At 40.6% G+C, this 15,889-nt stretch overlaps 1 protein-coding gene across 2 annotated transcripts in view; it reads left to right on the top strand.

The window, feature by feature from the left end:
- The window catches only part of FECH (ferrochelatase), a 28,402-nt gene extending 23,532 nt beyond the window's left edge, over positions 1-4,870 (top strand). For both annotated transcript variants that reach the window (XM_067545446.1, XM_067545447.1), the window contains exon 11: positions 216-4,870. In XM_067545446.1, the coding sequence (XP_067401547.1) occupies positions 216-350 (135 nt within the window). In that variant the 3' untranslated portion in view covers positions 351-4,870. The remainder of the gene's footprint in view (positions 1-215) is intronic.
- The last annotated feature ends 11,019 nt before the right edge of the window (positions 4,871-15,889 follow it).

The raw sequence follows: 15,889 nt of genomic DNA, 5'->3' as shown, positions 1-15,889 counted from the left end.
AGGGCCAATATTATGCCAATGAATTTTTAAAATCAAGGTTCCCATTGAATGCAAGGGGGATATATGCAAGGGGGATATATGCTAAAAAATTGGTATCATGATACATCCCTTGGTCTAATGGATTGTTGGTCTGGCTAACTCGTTAGTTTGGCAATATGTGCATATTTTTTGCAAGTGGTTCACTCACTTCTGCTTTTTAATACTCTGTCTTTCAGGCACTGGCAGACTTGGTCTATTCACATATTCAGTCGAATGAAATCTGTTCCAAGCAGTTAACCCTCCGCTGTCCGCTCTGTGTAAATCCTATCTGCAGGGAGGCAAAATCCTTCTTCACTAATCAACAGCTGTGATGGGCAGTATAGAAGAAACATGCTCATACAGGGAAATCACCTAATGGTGTAACAATGCAAACATGAAAAATTGCACACAAGAGACAAACTCTAGCGTTCTGGTACACTCTTCCATCCCCAGTGGCTTCAGGGGGGTTGCAGTCATGTAACAGAGAGGAGAATTTGAAGTTTTTTCTTTTTTATTTCAGAGGGGTGGGGGGAAGGGAGGAGGGAGAAGGGTCTGATGTCGTGAAGTGCTGAGAGATCTCAATTCCTCTGAGTCTAATGAGCACTTCATAGCATCAGGCCCAAAAGTAAGCACTGAAAAATCTTTGATACAAATGGGCATCTCAAGCTCTTTGTAGGGAGTTCTTTATATGCACCTATTTCATGAATATATTCATTTCAGCCTTCCAGATAGTGTACTATTTTTTTTATGCTGTGGGTGCAGTATTGCTAACAGTTACCAGTCATCTGCTCTTACAGATATATTTTCAGATGTGTTTTGAATTCTGATTTTTTAAAAAATAATAATGTATATTTTTTAAAACAGAGAAGATTATTTTGGTTTTCCTGGGAGAAAAAAGATTCCCCAAAAGTCCAGACAGGCTTTGCCCCACTGGAACAGTAGCATTGTAGATTTGTTTACATTTTCTTGAAACTTTCTCGTTGTCTGAAGGAAAATCTCCATCTGTGGAGAGAATGAAGTGAAAGAAATGACCCAGGACTGTTATATTTTTGGAGCACACTCTACTTCAATGGAGTTATATATATATTTCAAACCTTATTACCATCAGCAGCAAACACTGTAGTTGGTTGTAAGAGTTGGCTTATCTTTTAAGCCAAATACCTTTCTCTTTTTCGAAAGGGCTTTCTCTGTTTGATTAGGCAAATTCACAAAGTTGAACTGGCTCCCAGAGGGTTTATAGATCTGCTGTGTGCTTTCCGCTGCATCACGACATTGTGGGTTTTGTGGGATATCTATGGAGCTACACGGGCACAATCGATCTAGTTTAATTGATGTTGTCAATTAAAACCCCAGTGATATATTAGCAGTAATTTACATTGTGCTGGGTGTGCCCAAAGAGGGGTGCAGGACGCCGGTGTGTGTAAATTCCTTAGACCAGAACAGAGTTCTGGCTGATTACATTCCTTGGGCTGTTTTTAGGGCCTGATTCTGAGCTCCTGTCCCATCTAAATCTCCATTGATTTCATTGGGCATTTGGATACACCAGGAAAGCAGAGTCTAGTCCCAACTATTTAAATGATGGAGTGGCTACTCAGTCTCCAATTCTGGTGCCAACACTGAATGGCCACTATTTTTGTCTTTGAATGTCTTAGCTGCTGGCCACTACACAGCATTTCTGAGTTTTGACTTGAAATACGTTCAGAACGCAATTATCATAGAGTCTAGATTAGCACAGTCCCTTTGTACCGGAGCCATTTCCTCCAGGGCAAGAAGAATCCATTCTAGAAGTATTCTATGGGAGAGCTCATTTATAGGCACTGATCTAGCTGTCACCTTCATGAATACAAATGTTTATTGTATGTAATTAGCACTGAATGCTGGAGGCTTTTTGCAAGTCATTCTAACACACAGGCATTGCTTAAATTGATGAATCAACTAATCATAAGATCTGGAAGCAATGGGGCTGTGGTTATTAGACAATTTTACTTGCCCAGGTAATTGTCAAATGCACACAGTTTGCACTCCTAATCCTCCAGGGATAAGGTTGCTTACGGATAACATAGGCCCCTGTTGCCATAACATAGGCCTGGTTTTGCTCCATTTTATGTTGGAAGAGCTGACTTTTAGGATGCTGGAGACAAAATAACGTAATTGTTTATCAACCGGTGGGCTAGGTACACTGCTACCAAGAGATGGAAATCACCCTCCTTGCCTAATACTTTCCTTGAGGGAGGAACAAAGTGTTTCCACTGCCACCACTATTGCAGCTTCCCAGTGTGTGTGTAACGGGGAAGGCTATATTTAAACTCCTTCAGGGGCTTCATAGGAAGTTGCTGAGGGGATGCTAAATGAGGACATCCCATAGCAGGCCTGCACTCTCCACTTTTTCAAAAAGGTTCGTACAGCCCCCTAGCTCTTCAGCAGAAAGGAGGCTGCTGTCCGCTGTCTGCCCTCTTTTCATGCTGGACTCACTGCCGCTGAGGGGTTGTGCTGGGTTTTATGCCTGTATAGTATCCTAATTTTCAATACTGATGCTGCATCTTGCGCCACGATCCGTGCTGTCTGGCCCGTGAATCGTGGTTTGTATAGTCTTTAGACCGTGACAGACTTCATGTGACATTTTTCTTTTTCTATGTACAATATTACACTGGCCTTTTCACTGCTTAATATGGTCTGTGTGGGAGAGACAAAGAGTGGCCAGGCATTGTTTAGCTACATTTGTCTTTCCCCAGGAGCTCCAATTGCCTTTAAATTCCTTCAGTCTCAGTCAAAGAGTCTGTTCTCTTGTCTCTGATATGCTCATAATTCCTCCTAGTGCTCATGGGAGTTAGTTGCATATGTTTCTGTCCTCTCCTTTTATCCCCTTCCCTGCATCCACCCACCACATTGATGGGAGAATAGGCTACCAAGAACCAACTACTTCCTTCAGATGGGATCAGTGGGAGTTCCCCACCTGCATTGCTGAGCGAAATTGAACCCTAACATGGGAAAGCATGTGGCCATATTTGGGGAATGAGAACACCGGGATAACAATTCTTGCAGCATTCCTCCGAGTACATTTTTAACCTTCCGCCTCCCATTATAAAGAAAACTGCTTGTCTCCAATCCCACTTCTCTGCGTCGACTATTACGGGATAACCGAATATAGCCTATTTATAAAATGTTCATGTGAATGCCTCTTTCTTCTAAAAGCCTTAAATATATAAGCCTTCTGATGTGCCCCGTTACCAGCACAATTAGGAATCTCCCCAAAGCTGGAGACTGAAGGCTAAACATTGGAATATTACACAAATTGATTGTCTTTTTATTTTCGTACTGGAGAATGTAGAGGGAATATTAGCTGGCATTAATTATGAGGCATTACGTTTATCCCCAGTAATAGAAGATATTCAGTTTTTATGTATGCTAACCACAAGTGGGATAATTACCAAACGTGTTCAGGCTATTGTTGCTATTAGCCCATAGTGTGGAAATCATTTAATTTTCTAGCTTTTAGCAGACTGATCCTATCTCAGTGAGTTGGTGGTTTTTTTCTTTTTTACTTAACGGAGAGTATAATATCACTCTCTCTTGCTATTTAACACGTTGCTTTGTCCGACAGATTTCAACAAAGCATCCAAATCACAATCAAATACCATTATAGTTAATTAGTGATATTACTGGTCATTTTTATAGGAACCCATTTTTTTTTTTTGCCTTCAAAAATAATAATTTTGAAAGCAGAGACACCGAAGCTAATGTGAATTCCACTACAGCCCAAGGCCTTTGACACTAGAAGTACATACTTGGAAGCATATATGAGTATCATAACCAAGAGTTTTCTGGGAACTTTCTATTCGTGTGCCTTGTCATTGGTTAGCATTCTAATAGTCACCCACCATCCTTTGTAACTGTTGCAGTTGGGAGATTGGTACATTTGTACCTATTGGTACGCTTGTGCATTCAGTTGCAGCTGAGGCAAGTTTTACCCGTTTGGTGCTACGAACTCGGGAAACAGTCTTGCCAGATTCGGAGCTTTTCTGCTCTGGATGAAGTGGATGGAAGTTGAAGATGTTCCCTAGCAGGCTCGGGTCTTTGGACAGTAATCTAGCTTGATTGTGGTTGCGCTCCAATTATGGTACCACATTTCATTTTTAAGGCATGTTCAAAAACCATGGAGGAGAAGACGGATGTAAATATGTACAGGTGGTGTGCCCAAGATTTGGCTGTGTAACGCCTGTTTCATTACCAAGAGCTGAATAACTAAATCCCACTTCAGAAACCAGAGAGAGGTGTGAGGATATCGAATCCATAGTGTCCTGAGGAAAGAAACAGGAATTACAAACCCGTGCAAACAATACGTTTTAGAAGAATTGGCTTGTGATTAGGTTGTCGTTCTGGGAGTTTTGCTGTCTGGCTGGATGATGAAATTAAGTTTCTCTTACCTGTGGTTGAATACTTACCTACTTAAATAAGTGATGGCTTCCAAAAGTGCTGCCCTTGAGGTACCACAGTGCGCTGTGGGCTTTTCCCCTAAGACACAAGGGGAGAAACCCTGGCCCCACTAAAATCAATGAGCATTTTGCTATTGAGTTCTAAGGAGTCAGGATTTCACCCATGTTCTTCATAAGTTCCTTTTAACTTCCCCCTCTGTCCCACTCAAAATGTTGGAACTTAGCATGAACTGAAAGATGTGAAAGAGATAAGTTCCTTTTATTTCTTAACACCTTACATGTACTGGTATTTGCTTTAAATCCAAGACATGGATGTTAGATTTAGCAAGAACTTCCATTTAGTATAAAATGAATTATTTGTATAGCCTAATGTACCAATTGCCATTAATATGGATACTGACATTAAATTTTTTTGAAAGAAATAATTGAGATGTCTGTCTGAATTACGTGCAGGAAGATTTTTTCAAACCGATGTTCAATATTCTCTTTAACGTCTTTTTTTTTTTTTTTTTTTTTGCACGATAAAGAGAAAGTATACTTGCAGCAGTGTTGAACCCATCTATTCTAGGTGCCTTTGGTTTTCAGTGGAAATAATGGCGTTTTATTCGTATGGGATAGCGTGGTGTCCTACAGAGACACATGCTATGTACATTAAGGTTGGAATTTACTAATCAGTTTAGATGCACTTTTTTTTTCATGGTGAATAGTGAATAGTGCATCTTCAGATGCAAATATCTCCACAGGTTTTGGTAAATCCAACAATCCCAATAGTCAAAGGTGTTAATTCCGTTAGAGTAGAAATGTATTCCTCCGTATACCTTTCAGCAGTTAACACAGTCTAGGTCTGATGTTTTCAGAGGTGTGAGCTCCCAAAGCTTTCATTTAACTTCCATTGGGTTATTGGCAACTCTGACACTTAGGCCTTAGCATCTTAACTCATCACATAACATGGGGCTAAAACAATTGAACAAGAAGACTTTCAGATCAGGAGAAAGAAACAAACTCACAGATGATCATTTGCAGCACTTTCTTGTGTTGTTCTCTATATCAGGAGTAAGGACCAGTATATGTGTGGGCTATGAATGTACAGTCGTTTTCTCTTACAGATAAGTGTTTTTCTTGTCTGTATATGGGTTTCCCTCTGCCCTGCTCCCACCCCCAACATTTACCATGACCCCATTGAGTGTTTGATACGAAGCCAAGTTACAGATCAATATATGAAAGTAGATATAAAAATTTATGCACAATCCCGTGTAGTCATGATCCAGCTGTGAAGCAATATTGGATTACAGAGGATTTCCCATTAGGGGAAGCTGTGAAATTTAGCACAAATCCAAGGACACCATTTGTAACAATAGGCTCAAAAAGATGGTGAGACAGAGTTGACCTAGTTTCAAATCCCACCTACAACTGTTAATTTATTTGGTTATCTATTAACAGTCTCTAGGCAGCTTACTTTTTATGTTTAAAATTAAGTGCTTGATTGATTATTTTCTAGAACAGTGATGGGATGTTGTTCTATACTTAAGCCAATCCATTAGTGAGCTCTCATTACTGATCTCTTTTCTCTGTGTGTGTGTGTGTGTGTGTGTGGAATGACTGGCTGGATGGGAGGAGGAAGGGAGAGTTCAAAAGGGTGGTGGTGGGCTTTTTCTCTAGCAGTTCAGTTTCAAGGGCATTTCCAAAGGGATTTTCCATCTTTAAAAGACACTGACTCTTTCAATAGGCCTAAATAACATCCAGGCTTCTGAAGAATATTTTAAAAATGTAAAGCCCCATTGCTTGAGACTTTTTAAAACCAGCCTGAACAAAGCACTGGAGAACATAGTGTAGGGAACAATCCTGTACTGGCAGGGGGGTGGGTGAAATAAACCTTTCATGTTTTCAATCGCTGTGGGCGGAATTCTGGACTCCTATGGAATGCTTGGGTCGTAGACTTTGCACAGGCGATATCTGCGTGGGGAGAGGAAACAGAATCCCTTCAGCTCTTTGCTATAAACCCCAATTCAGCAAAGGACTTCAGTGTGTGCTTAACTTCAAGCACATGAGCAAACTTCATGTGCATAAAGTTAAACGTGCTTAGGGGCTTTGCCAGATGGTGGCCTGTATCCCCTGGAATAGAGTGTTGCCTGAGGAAGCATGGCCGGATTTGTATTTGTTTGAAAAAATAGATACACTTGTATGAAGATAACTATTAATCTCCTGTTAATGACTGGTATCATTAAACTCATTTTTATTTGGTTTCTAATAACCTCTCAGGAAACAGAAATTCTATTTTCAGTCTCCATTTTTTTCTCAAAAAAGAAACACTTATTTTCTCCATAAATTTGCCATGGAGCACAAGGTAACATGTTTGTCTGCTTCCTTGTTCAGACATCCCATCCGCGATGTTGGCAGTACAGTTCTTGAAATAGTGATATTGAGATTCTCAGTTCCCGTCTTTATGCCCAGCGCAGCTCGGAGGTGGAGTTGCTTTAAACTACTTTAGTGCCTCTAGTAATCTGGATCAGCCAGGTGTCTACCTGGTCCCCAATGTAAATTAGAGATCATCAGGCTCCTCTTACTGACACTGTGCTTCCCATGAGACCACATGTGAAGCAGAGAATAGCCAGAGCACAGATCATTCAGGCCACTCTGATGCCCCATCCAGCCCAAGGGCCACAGGCTGGCGGTTAGTAGATGGGGCCAGCACAGAGCCCTCACTCTGGTTGTGGAAGCTTCTTGTTCTGAGGGTTTCTCTGGATGTTCTTTTTATCAGCTTTCTACCCCTAGTCAGGTCCGAATTAACTCTCCTGTGGGCCTGGGGCTATCAGATTTTGTGGGGTCTCTGTGTACAAGCCTTTTTCCTAATTTAAAACAAAATGATCACCTTAGTGCCACTGGAGCAGTGCTCCGGGCAGACCACAAGAAAGAACTGGGCTTAGATCTTCTTGGCTACATGTTGCCTCTTATTACAGAGTCAGCAGGAGGAGCTGGCATCAGTATCTATTGCCACTGGCTTTTTAATTCCTCTGATGAAAACATGTACATGTGTGATTTAATTGGACATTGCCCACCATGTTACAACTTTAAGTTACAAGAGTATCTTAAAAGTCACCAATATCACTTGCTAATTGCAAAAGCCATGAGGCCCAGCCTCGTGGTGCTTTTAAAGATGGTAATATCTCTGTAGGATGAATCATAACTTTTGAAAGGTAACCTTATTATTGTCTGGGTGGGTGGGTGCACCCAAATAGGCACTATTGTCTGCATAAGTAGGAAGTAGGCCATGTTGAGAAGAAAACATACCACCTGGGACACCATCCCTTAAGTTCAAAGGGGGAAAGTCAATGCTGGCAAGATGTGAGAAAGACAGAGAGCTGGTGGTGGCAGCTGGGTTGCAAGACTGTACTTTGGATCTGCAATTGCCCTTGCAGGTACCAGAGCCAAGTGCTGTAATGAGGAACAAAGAATGCAGTAACCTTTCCCTTCAGTTTTCAGCAATGCCCCTGCTGATATCAGACAGATTCTGTTGCATTCCCCCCCCTCTTCAACCACTACCCATCTCCCAGAAATATGCTCCTGCAAAGAATTGCGGGGAAAACAGGTCTCTGGAACCTGCCCGCTATCCTTTTTGGCTGCTTATCTTTATGCCAAACTTTTAAGATGATTTAGTCTGACCTTTGCTACCCTCGCTGGACCTTTGCTGTGGGGCATGTGCGCCATGCAGTGCTGTATTTAGAGGGAATCTGTGTAGTCCTGGAGATACCATCTGTTTTTCAGGACATCTCTTGTCCCCTTTATGCCCACATAGTGACGTTAATTCTTACATGTTAACGGATATTATACAATGTATCTCCCATTGACGAAGGGTTTGTAGGAGTTCTAATGGCTGAAAAGGCAAGTGATACAGCAGCCAGAGGTTTACAAGTTCCACTAAACCTTAAACAAACAAACAAAAGACTGATTTATAAATCCATCGGACAATGTGTAAGTGACTTATTTATAATTCATGACTTTGAAGCCCTTCCGTTACCACATATACAAACCCTCATCTCTCACTTTGAGTTCTGAATTTGGAACACATTTCAAATCTGTTTTTGTTTCCCCTTCAAATCCTGATTCAGCAGTAACTGAAAGGAAAATGTTATTTAATTTGCATCTACTGTCTGATTGAGTTGCTTTCTTTATGTGTTTGTACTGAGATGTATTGTCTCCTTGAGTTGCACAGTCTTTTATCCTTTGGCGTTCAGAGGTTACATCAAAAACTGTCTGCCTGCTGCCTGATGTGACATTTGAACTCCAGAGGGCAAGAAATCATGAGGCCATAGAGTAAGGCGAAAGCACTAAGGGTGTCATTCCTATTGTTAAAGAGTTTAAGACTAGATCACAGGATTCATGGTATAGGGAAGGGTGAGATAATGTAAGGGAAGATTAGGAAACAAAGTGGATGCATATTGCAGTTAAGAACCAATTGGTATCCAACCTGTATTGCAGATTGTTTTGTTTGTGAGATTTTCTGATAATCACTGATACACTGTTGACGATCTCTGTAGGAATAGTAATCTTCCCCTCTCTCTTTTGTGTGTGTGTGTGGGTGTTTGTGTGGCCCACATAAATGAGTGAGAAAGCACGTACCTCTGTGTGGAGACCCACATCATTGTGTACGTCCATGCGCAAGTTGATGTTACCTGACCAGAGCAAAACAAATCTGAAAACTCCTCCAGAATATATTTCGTTGTCTCTCATAATGGGGAATAAAGGAAAAATTATTGCAGCTTGCGTACAGGGGTAAGTAGCTTTAAAAAGAAAAGTACTAAATTAGTGCTATTACTGTTTTTAAAATACAAAATCGTTGGCAGTGATTCAAACCTCAGAACAATATGTCATTAGAAGGAGACAGTCTATCTGGAATAAGGGGAAAGCCATATTTGTGGCTAGTTAGCATTTCAGCATAAAGCAAAATAAATATGAAAGGTAAGAGCTGCTGCGTTCAAAATAAATATAATGGACTTTGTGCTTAATGGTACTGAGCACTTACCTAACTTTAATGAGAACTGTGGATTCTCAGCACCTCTCAGGGATAAGGCCCACCGTGAAGGACATAGAACTAAAAGTCAAGGCTCTGCCTCATTATCTTGACATAAAAATACATTATCCACAATATTCTAAAAACCGAAACTAACTTGTACTGATTTATGGAAAGGTTTCAAGGGTCTTTCAGAAATGCATGTGAAGACACATTTACACTCCCCAGTGGCAGGGAAAACCTTACACAGCAGCAGAAAGGAGAAATACTCCAGCAGAGCTGAAAGCATAACAGCTACAAATATACTGCAGTATCTGAAAAGAGCCATTATAAATAGAAATCTCTCCCCAAACAATAATCCCAGCCAGACATGCCAGTGCACCTAATGCAGTTGCAGAAGACAGGCTTTGAGCAATATAAAACCACAGTGTAGGAGAATACAATTTAAAGGGGAAATTGAATTGTGGTGATCTGAACAAAAGGCAGGCTAAAGAAAGGATGATCTGGAGATTATTCTGAATTAGAAATCCCAGAGATTATAATAATGTCGGACAGAGCTATGAAAATGCATAGAGATCATTTACTGCGGTGAAGATTGGGGTGAAATCCTGTCCCCACTGGAGTCAATGAAAAAATTCCCATTAACTTCAGTGGGGCCAGGATTTCATCCAGGATTTTTAGAACTTGCTGTTATTCACCACATAGAGTTTTAAATGGCAATGTGTGAATATTATGTTCAAACCTGAAATACTGACTTCTGTAACACCAATCACTGTAGAAGATAGGCTCTTTAAATATATTATGACACTTACATAAAATGGTGGCACAAAAATTAGAATGACTACTTCCATAACCACAGCCGGTGAGAAACTAACTGGTAGGCAGGACACAAAGCAATCCAAATGAAACTCAAAATATATGTATAGATACAGTGCAGCAAAATACTCATTGCCATTGAAGTCAACAAATGCCTTGACATTGTCTTAAGTGAGTTCAGAATTTAGTTCTTATTTGAGGGAGATAGAATCAGATATTCAGTAAATAATGCCCTGAATTTCCCCACAAATGTTTACAATAACTTCAACCACCAAGAACTTCATTAAAAGGCTTAAAAAAAAATCAATCCGGTGCCCATTGACTCAATGGGGATATTTCTTTTGACTCCAATGGGTTATGAGCAGATGCTAGGAGATGAAGAACAAAATTCAAATGATAGTCAAGGAGATAAATTTAGCTGGATTTTTTTCTCTGATGCTTTTCAGGTCATGGTAGTAAAAGGTCTAGTAGAGACATGAGAGGACGAACGCTAAGCCACGTGTTCAGGCACATTAATTTTGACTTCTTAATTTGTATATTTGGGAGGAAAAAATCGAAAGAACTTTTCTTCCTATTTTCCTGCAGAAGTTAAAGATCTCCATGTGTGGGCTCAAACCGTGAAAAAATACATGCAAATGATCATTTTGAACCTTTCTTAAAAATTATAATGTATTAAATATATACATAGCTCAAATATTTTAGTGGAAAACCTATCCCCCCGGGTACATCAAGGTAGGGTATGTGTGGTGTGGGTGTGTTGTCTATGTACTGAAATGGCAACCATTTTATTTCTTGGTGCTTAACTAGGGCTTTGGCCAGTATTTATATGAATTATTTAGAGTCAGAATCTATTTTGGTGGTATCTCCACATTACGTTCTAAAGCAGGCAAGAAAAACGACTGGGTAAACACTCATTTGAAAGAGCAATAACACAACTCAAAGGAGAATTAAAGTACTATCTGAAAACCAGAGGGAACCATTCCAGCCCTGCACTTCTTTCTGTAGCAAAACTCTCGCTGACTTCTTCATGAGTTTTGTTTGAGGGAGGGCTGCACTGTCAGGTAAGAGACACCTTGTCACACACGGAAATGCCTGTACACTCAATGAATGAAACCTGCACCCCCACATGCAGTGTTTCCCCAACCGAATGCATGTGTTGTCCACGTGCTATATTTCAGGTTAGGTTTTTTTGTTTATATTTATAATGACCCCATCCCTGATGCATCCATGTCATGGAAACTGACAAACTTGTTCGAGGTACCTCAGACTTGTCAATGAATTATGAGAAATAAAGAGAAATCTTGAGTTAAGCACAGTTAATGGTGCCCAGATCTTCAGTGACAGATGGACTGAAGTGAACATTGATCTACTCCCATGAGTTCAAGTGATACTATTTCTAACAAAGTGTTGTGCATCACCAATACCCAAGAGCCAGCCGTGTGACAGAACTGTAAAAATGGGGTTCACGCTTAATGAGGAGCAAGGTTATGCAAATTTCAAACTCCAGAAAGATCATCCTATCTTAAAAGATTAATTTAAATACTTAATTCAGCTTCAGAATTAAAAGCAGGCAGGGATAAAACCTTAATCAATCCAGTTCAGCAACATTGCAGGCAAAATACTATGGATGATGAGAAGGAAACAGTTCTTGGTCTCAGCAATGGAGGAAAGACTGTACTATTTTTGTACAGTATCCTTTGAAACATGTCCTTTAGAGCAACTTTGAGGAGTTGTGTGACAAATACTGTGCAATGAAATGACATTAACAAACCATTGCAAACAATGCAGCCTCACAAAATAGCTAAATAATCAAAACAAAATGCAGTACGTGCAATTCACAATTGGGTCTGAGGGTATTGTCTGTGATACTAAATCCTTTCTCCTAAGGAGAGGCAGGAGTGGGAGCAGGAAGAGGCACTGAATGTACAACTAGTGAATCCAGTGGCCCAAAATCATTTAAGGGGGTACTTTGATCTATAGGTTGGGGCAGAGTCTGAAAGGTCTATTGCAAACAGCATCTTGCCTGAGATTTGGGTGAATTCCAACCCCTGCAGAGTTCCAAACACGCAGCTTCATTAATCAAATTCTGTGGCGGGAGGTATCTCGGAGAAACGTCTTTTCCCTGGAATTCTACATTCAGCACATAACAGGCGGTGATAGTTTAAAAGGTCTATCACCATTTCAAGTCTAAATTGATTTTGTGTTTGAGATGCTAGCAGCACATTGCAAACAAAGTTAAAAATATTTTAAAGGTAGTTAGCTTCTTTTAAAATATGATAGATGTTTTAAAAAAACTACTTGCTATTCAAAACTAATACCCAAATCAGTCCTGGAATTACCTTGAATGAAATGTATTATCTTTTGTGCAGCTCCATAAATGGGCATTGCTCTTTTATAGGGGAAAAGAAAACAAAAACAAGATCAGGCGCTTGCCCCAAAAAGTGTACAATCCAGCAAAACTTTATTCACTGGGGTAGTCCTTACTCATGCCAGGAAGAATCTGTAGAATCAGACACTTAATAGTCAAGAGGCAGCATGGTCGTGAATAGAGTACTGGACTGGGAGTCACAAGATGTGGCTTCTGTTTCTGGCTCGGCCCCTGACTTTCTCTGTGAGTTCGGGCATGTCACTTCACCTTTCTGTGACCCTGTTTTCCTTCCTCCATTGTCTATCTTGCCTATTTAGTATGCAAGCTCTTTGGGGCAGAGATTGTCTCTTGTATGTGTGTACAGCACCTAGCACAATGAGGCTCCACTGCCAGTTGAGAGCTACTCTAACATAGGCAATAACTTTTGCTACTCATTTTTTGTGATGCATTAAACATGGAATAGTTAAAAATCTTAGCACTCCCTCCCTCACTCCACTACAATTAGTCATTGTGATTAGACTGAGAAGTGGCAGCTTCTTACTTTCAGCCATTGCCACATGCTGCAACAATACCCTGAGTGACACTCAGTCAATGCATTATTAGTGGATTTTTTTTCCATGTGGACTGATGGAGAGAGGCATGATGCACACTTTAGTGTACTGGGACATTTTTTTTTCCCCCTGTCATTTTTAAGGATGATCCACAATGTGTGAACATCACCCACAAGTGAGGCCTAATTACGTTTCTCAAGTGAGCATGTTGCATTTCGAGGAAGTCTTAAACGAGCACTTAAGCTGTAATGCTCTTGAGTACACCGCTGTGGATTTTAAGGCTTGTTTTGTATCCTGAAGACTGTGCTGAGCTAGTAGCAGCCTACTCCCACAAGTACTTTTAGCACAGAGTTATTAGACCATTATGGTCTACGATTGTCTTTTACTGCCTTTGATTTCTTCTGTTGTCAGACGTGAGGAAAGTGATGTGTAATCTGATCCAAAATGCTCTTGTTTGTTTTAATCTACTGTTTTAATATATTATGGCTTCCTGCCATTAAGCTTTTCTGAGATGGACCCTAGAGTCATTCGCAGAGGTTTTAGACGTACAGAATCCGAAGGGCACATTTTAGATGTGTATGCCTTATAATAGGCAGGTCTAATCTTATTTTCCCGTGACTCTTATGTATGACATGGGGGGGGTGTGTGCGTGCGTGTGTGTGTGTGTGCGCATGAACATGCCAGCTGCTTGAAACAGAGCAACAAGAATAACCATCTCTGGTGTCCTACCATCCTTAATCCAGTTATCAATGCTGTTGCCCCCTGTTAGGCAATGAAAAAGCCAGATTTTCCAAGTTATGGTACACAGCTGGCACATTCATGTATGCCGACTTTACAGGAGCAAATACCCAGTGACTCACACATGCACAGTGAGGTATGTGTACCCACAGGTAGGCAGGGGTGAGTGATGTGTGCAAACTGCATGTGACTATCTGAAAATGTGATCCTTGAGGTTTTCACATGTGAGGATGGGAGGAATCAATATCATTGCCCAAAGAAATACATCCTGGAGGCTTTACAGTTCTGCATCAGGGTGTGGAAAGGAGTTTCCATCACAAAGACACAGGAGGGGCACATAATCCTGTAGAGTGTTCATATCTAGGGATAGTATGAGGTAAACATACTGGAGCTGAAATTCAGAGCGCAGCATGTTCCTGATCTCAGCCATTCTATTTCTTTGTTAACCAAATCAGTGAATTAAAGGAAGCAAGTTTGTGCATGAGATGGTAAAGAGTTTGTCCTTCCGTACGTAAGCATTGTCCCCGTTGGCTATTATGATGAAGTGTCTGTATGAGTCGTCTGCTATATAAGTGCCAATGGTATTGGTGACAGGTTCTCACCCCTTGTTCAGTGAAATCCTTGTTCAGTGAAACTCCTTATAGAGACTGACTATACGGGGACCAGAATTTCACCTCAAAATCTTCCTGAAACAGACTCAAGTCTGATGTTTAAGAATTGTCATTCTTTCTGTTTCTGCATGAATCTGATTCTATTTACGCATTCTTGATTTCCTTTTGTGCACATGCATCTCTCCTCATGTCCTGCTGACAGAAGGCAAGAACGTATCCTATATTCAGGGTGTGTAGCCGGGAGGTGTGGCCTCCCTCTGAGATTGACGCAGAGGGAGAGCCACTGGCACCGCCTCCTACAGGGGATCTTCTACAGGGTGAAAGTGGCATTTTTCCAATTTTCCTTCTCTTCCATTGATTTGGACATAGTAAGTCCTCTGAGAGGCTCGCTGTATTGAAGAAAGTCTGCTTATTAATATTATCTGAGGAGATCCTTTCCGAATAATTTGATCTGCAACCAAAAATGAGCCATGTCATAGTAATATTAAAGTATCTCTATGTCTTAAGCCACAATGCATTATTATAGAGTCCCTCATAACAGAATCACAGGGTACTGTACAGAGCTACCACGTTTGGGAACATAGAGATCAGAAGTAAATAAGTATGTAGTTAGGGGTTTATTTAAATTGAACTTTTCAGTTTAGATAATATCAACAGGCAGACTTTTCAGTTTATTAAGTTCCACGGATTGCACTGAGTGCAAACAAAACAGTCTGCTATTTCAGACTTTAGCAGATGAGTAGGAGATTTTGACAATATATATCCCATCAAGTATGTTAGAACACAGTCACAGGTAGGTGAATATTTAAAGGGTCTCATCTGGGTGAACCTGCTTTTATATGGCCAACTTTGTATCCTCTGAAAGCAGGGGGAATTTTCAAAGCTGTCCATCAATGCCAGAAAAATCAGGTCAAATGTCTAGCTGCACAAGGTGTCTGGCATGCACAATAGCGAAGCCAAGGGATTTTCAAAAGCCCACTGTTCATAAGTATAGCAGGTTTCCACCTTTCTTTTGAAATATCTTGGGTTCTCTCCAGCACCATCCTATTGCTTCAGAACCTGTGCTATAAGAGGATAATAATACAACCCATGTAAATGCTTAAATTGAACCAAATGATGTTTAGATGAAATCAGGATAGTTTCTGCTAAACTAAGGAAATCGCTCCAGCCTGCTAAAGAGATAGCAGGTCACAAATCCTGTTCCTATGAAGATTATTGCACAAATGTTAGTTTTGCAACTAACTGAAAGAATAAGGGCATGTACTGTGCCCTACTAACCAACTTATTTATGGTAGTGCTATCCTTAATTTTACCAAGTGGCTTTAGGAGACACCAGAGAAATAGGA

This window comes from Emydura macquarii, unplaced genomic scaffold, assembly GCF_026122565.2.
Source record: "Emydura macquarii macquarii isolate MOO-44397 ecotype Brisbane River unplaced genomic scaffold, CSIRO-AGI_Emac_v2 contig_1045, whole genome shotgun sequence".
NCBI classification, from domain to species: domain Eukaryota; kingdom Metazoa; phylum Chordata; order Testudines; family Chelidae; genus Emydura; species Emydura macquarii.
The sequence above is the reverse complement of the archived record's forward strand: the minus strand, read 5'-3'. Positions and strand labels throughout refer to the sequence as shown.